We start from the raw sequence: 5,238 nt of genomic DNA on the forward strand, positions 1-5,238 counted from the left end.
GGCTCTTCCTTCCCTCTCCCCATCACTTTAGAGACATGTCTATTATTAACTCGGATAATTCCTACAAGGCTGTCAAATTCCGACTTCTCCTCGGGTTTTTCCCCGGGCTCCCAGTACGCACACCGAGGACGTGCCATGAAATCGATGAATATCAATTAAAAAAAAATCTTGTCCTGCCTTCCCCCACCCCACCCCAACACGATACATGTATTTATTTATTATTTTTATTTGGGTGAAAAGAGAAGCCGAACCACATGAAGAGGTTTTCCTTAATATTGTGGCGAGATTCCGAAATGAATGAAGAGATAGTGCATTGAAAGGCACTGAATGCCATGACAACTAGCAACGACCTCAGACGTATTCCAAACAGTTAGGGCACATTGAAAGCGGGCGTCAATCACGTATTATTTCGCCAGTGAAATAAATGCAAAACCTGGTCGACGACAAAGCCTTCCAACAGAACGCGGACATTTGTCTACATTTCGCCCATTGTCCGGAGCTTAAGGAATCGGTTTGTATTTGTGTTTGCCCCGGTCCGACCACCCAGAATGCGCCCCAGCACTTGCTTGAAAAAATCCCAAGCATTGTCATCCGCATCACACGCGAGATGGGGGGCAGAGGGAGGGGGCGGGGCGGGGGTGGGACCCCGCGGAATAAACTGATCAGCAATCATTAATTGCTTTGGTGCGTCTCCTCAGATTTCGCGCCCCCCCACGACCCACCCAGCAGAGCTGTGCGCCCAGCCAGTGGTTGAGAAAGTCAGGCGAGCTATTTTGATGCCTCTGAAAGTGTTGGGGAAGCGGGGGGGGGGGGGACAGAGAGTTTGCAGCGCAAAAGGAGACAAGCCCCCTTTCAAAATACCCCTTCCCCAAAGCCGGCTTTGAAGACACCAAAAGGGACCTTCTATAGAGTTCTGTCGCGCCCTAAATATTGCAGCCCGCATCACACACACACACCCCGCAGATTCCCTGGGAGATAAACAATGCCAGCGAGCAAGAGACAGCGAGAGAGTTAACTCTGGGAAGGGGCTGCGAGGGAGGGCCTCGCTCAGAAAGGGTCCCAAGGAAGCGTGAGGAGCCGAGCTTCTCTGGGGATGGGGAACGGACCGAGCTGGAAGGCGAGGAGAGGGGAGAGCCCGCCCCACCCCCGGGAAAAAGTGCTTTGGTTCAAGGGAAGACCGAAAGCACTGGGCATTTTCCCGTCCACGGGCTGATCGTCCTTGGCGCCCCTGAGATGCTGCTGGGTGCTGCCAGGACGGGCTGCGTCGTCGCACCCCGAGCAAAGGGGTCCGAAACGTTTCTGTTTCATAGGAGATGCGGCTGCATTTGCTTTTTCAGAAAAGAGAATTTAGAAACTGCATCTTCACGTGTGTGCGCGCGCGTGGTACCCTCCCAGCTTAGAGCAGATTTTTTAAAAAATGGGCCGCCTCTGGCTTTTATGCAAGCGAGCGAGTAATCTCCCCAGAAAGCTGGAGAGTTAAATAAATTAGTGATGTGCAAATAAAAAAGCGCACGGAGAGAGCAAAAATCGTTGGACTCTACTTAGGAGCTTTACTGCCAGTTTAGCTGATTTCGGAGCAAACCGGAATCAATTACGGACTGTTTAATTTCTAGCACTCATCCTTAAGCCTCAGCCAAAATATTGACCTAGGAGGTTTACATAAGTTGGGCTCCTGCCATACCAACAACATCTTGTTTAGGTAACAACCGATAATGTGAATAGATTCCCCGCTTCTTTGCTTCCCCGCCCTCCTTTCTTTTCTTTTCCTTTCCTATCCTTCCCTTCCCTCTCCTCTCCTCTCCTCTCCCGCTTCATCTGCAGGTTGCCAGGTTAGCTCCAGCCACTGCAAAAGAGTCAATTTTCCGGCTTGCCTGTAGAAAGACAGAAGGAACGGGGGGGGGGGGGGATGCCAGCCGCGAGAACCGGCCAAGCTGCGCGTGGCTGCGGGTGGCGCAGCTTCCTCGTTCCACTGGCAATTTGTTAAAACGCGCTTTCAAGTGCGCGGACTATCTGGCTCCTTGGCGCTCCTTTGTATGTAAATACTGTGCAGAAAGAGCCCTCCCCATTTGGGTAATTAATTGACACGTTACGGCACTCATCGGTGCTACGGCACCAATGGGGGAGGCACGTATTCCCCCCAACCCCGCAATTTCACATCTGCAAACACTGTCTTCATCCACTTGACTTCGAAGACCCGCCCACACGTGGCCAACCTTTTGCGTGTTTAATGCATCTCCCCCCCCCCTTCTCCCTCTCCGCAGGTTCATGTGCGGAGACCAACCTTATATGGACTGGCCGTCTCAGCAATGGCTTTTTTTCACCGAGGCTCCGTCAGCGCGCTGGGCTTAAAGCGGACCTTCGAGTAAACGCACGTTGGCATTTTTCCTGGAGTTACAAAGTCCCGCGGAGGCCCGCCCGCCCCTTGCGCTGCGCCGCGCCGCGCGCGAAGCCCCGAGCCCGGAACAACGGATCTCCTATGCCGAGGGACCACCGCTGATTCCTGGCCTCTCCCCCTCCCCGCTCCCCGAATTTCCGTCCCTTCTCTCTTCCAGCCCCCGGCCCCCTCCCTTCTCTCCCTCCCCCATCCCTGCGAGGTGTGCGCCTGGCGAAGCCGGAGGGTCGATACGCGAGCTGGTCCTTCCAAGTCCCCCGCGCAGAATTCCGCCGGAATATGGCTCTGACCAGTACAAAGACCGGGTTTTCTGTGAAGGACATTTTGGACTTGCCTGACACCAAGGACGAGGACGCATCCCCCGCGGAGGGGGGGGGAAGAGACAGAGGGCTCGGGAGCCCCCCAAAAGCCCGGCGTGGTGGGCACCACCGCCTTGGACGCGGTCCCGACGCTGCCCTTGAAGAGCCCGTTCTATGACGGCACGGATAACCCCTACACGCGCTGGCTCGCCACCACCGACAGCATCCAGTACTCGTGTGAGTAGCCGAACTTACCCGGGGCCGGCGTCGCGCGTGGGGCCGGCAGCACCCCGCAGGAACCCGGATGCGCCGGGGTGCTCCCACGCGCTCGCGCGTGTGGGTTTGTCGCGTGTTTCTAAAGCCCTCCTTCAGCATCACACGTGTCGCGGGACTTTTTCGTTCTTTAATTCTCTTAAACGAGGATGTGGCAGTCGCGAATCCTCGTTTAGTCACGAGGGAGAAACAGACAGGAAAGCAACACGGTTAGGAAAGGTGTTAAAATACCGCATCCCGAATTCCCCCATCCATCCGCCCCTTCCCTCGCATCCTTTCTGCTTTTCTAACGAACAGAGCCTGCTTTGTGGGCGAGTTTGGACGGCCTGGCTTGAGGCGTTTGCAAACCGGCCCATTGGCTCCCCGATCAAAGAATGGCTTGTTGAATTCTCCCTTAAAAATCAATCCACGTAGCGCAGAAAAGAAATCCGTTCGGGTTGTTTGTCTTTTGTTTTAAAGGGAAGTGTCCAAAGTCCAAGTGTTGGAAGCGGGGGAAGTTCTCCTGCGCAAGCCCCCGCTTGAAAAGAGAAAAAGCAGAAGCGGGGATTGCTCCCAGTATTCCCACGATGACAATCCTCTGTCCAAAGCCAGACTCCCGTATCGCCTGTTCTTTCTGTATTACGTTTCCTAAAGCATTTCTTAATATACCTGGGCGTGCGTGTGTTTTCACCTGTATCGTGTCGTGTCGCACCTCCGCACGCACTTTTGCACGTGTGTGGCACACGCAGAGAGAGAGGGCGAGGGGGATGCTGCACGCACAGGCGGTGCTTGCACGGACGGGCCAGGGAGAGAACGCGCGCAGAGCGTAACACGCGTCGGCTGCATGCTTCGGAGCAACCGCAGCCCACCCGCAATCCCGGCGCCGGCTCCGCCACGGCGGGCACGGAGGCCCGGCCTTTCCAGTCCCCGTTTCCTGGGGCTGCCTCGGTGGGGTTAGCCAGCCCGCGAAGGGCGGCACGGCTGGGCCCGGGGCCCGGGAGAAGAGGCGTCTCCGCGCCCGGCCGCTTTCCGGCTGCGGGGCGGGCGCGGGGGAGCGGCTGCGGGGCCCGGCGCGCGGGAGCGGGGTGGAGAGGGGGTCCTGCCGCCTCCCGCCCGCCTTCCTCCTCCTGATCGGCCTCTCTTTGGCTCTACCCGCAGTGCACGGCTTGGCGACCGGCAACTCGCAGCAGGACGCCGCGTCCAAGTCGCCCGAGCCCTCGGCGGACGAGTCCCCGGACAACGACAAGGACACGGCCGGCAGCGGCGACGCGGGCAAGAAGCGCAAGCGGCGGGTGCTCTTTTCCAAGGCGCAGACGTACGAACTGGAGCGGCGCTTCCGGCAGCAGCGGTACCTGTCGGCGCCCGAGCGCGAGCACCTGGCCAGCCTCATCCGCCTCACGCCCACGCAGGTCAAGATCTGGTTCCAGAACCACCGCTACAAGATGAAGCGGGCGCGGGCCGAGAAGGGCATGGAGGTGACGCCGCTGCCGTCGCCGCGCCGCGTGGCCGTGCCGGTGCTGGTGCGCGACGGCAAGCCGTGCCACGCGCTCAAGGCGCAGGACTTGGCCGCCGCCGCCGCCACCTTCCCGGCGGGCATCCCCTTCTCGGCCTACAGCGCCCAGTCGCTGCAGCACGTCCAGTACAACGCGCAGTACAGCTCCTCCGGCGCCGCGCAGTACCCCTCGGCGCACCACTTGGTGCAAGCTCAGCAGTGGACTTGGTGAGCGCCCCCGGGCCCAGAGACTCCGAGGCGCGGCGGCCGGCCCGGTGCGGCGGGCCCGGGGAGGGGGGCGCGGCGGGGAGCGGAGGCCGGGTGGGGAGGGGTCGCCTTCTGTGGGGCGGGAGTCCGCCCCCGTCCTGCGGGGGTGTTGTGTGCGCCATGTTTACAAGAGGAAGCGAAAACCGCGCCGTGGCGAGCGGTCCTGTCTACCTACAACTGCACATCTAAACAAAAAAAGAAAGAAAGAAAAAGGAATAATAAAAAAGAATAAAACCTCGCTGCTCTCGTTATTTTTGTCACGAACGTTTGTGTCGTGTAGAAGCTGCTCTCGGTGGTCCGCAAAGCAAGGGGCGAGGATTGGAACCGCGCCGAGAGAGGGAGAGCGCCGCGTATCAGACTCGGACAACGGTTAGCAAGCTCTTTATTGATTTCTTTGGTAGAGCGATGTGGAGACGGTTGCCAGAGCTCGGGGCGGACTCTCGTGTTTCGGTTTGTTTCTGGTGGGATGCGATTTATTTCTCCCAGACAAGAACAAACAATGCTGTAGAACTAATTGCGAAAGGAAGCGTGCGTAA

The 5,238-nt window shown here is 58.3% G+C and overlaps 1 protein-coding gene across 1 annotated transcript; it reads left to right on the forward strand.

Moving 5' to 3' along the window:
* Window positions 1–2,671: 2,671 nt before the first annotated feature.
* Window positions 2,672–4,667, forward strand: NKX2-2 (NK2 homeobox 2). Its single transcript, XM_044442944.1, is given in 3 exon segments — window positions 2,672–2,763; window positions 2,765–2,928; window positions 4,102–4,667. Coding segments are annotated over 3 exon segments (822 nt in total).
* Window positions 4,668–5,238: the final 571 nt, after the last annotated feature.

Source organism: Varanus komodoensis, unplaced genomic scaffold, assembly GCF_004798865.1.
Source record: "Varanus komodoensis strain SLA01 unplaced genomic scaffold, ASM479886v1 scaffold40, whole genome shotgun sequence".
Taxonomy (NCBI): domain Eukaryota; kingdom Metazoa; phylum Chordata; class Lepidosauria; order Squamata; family Varanidae; genus Varanus; species Varanus komodoensis.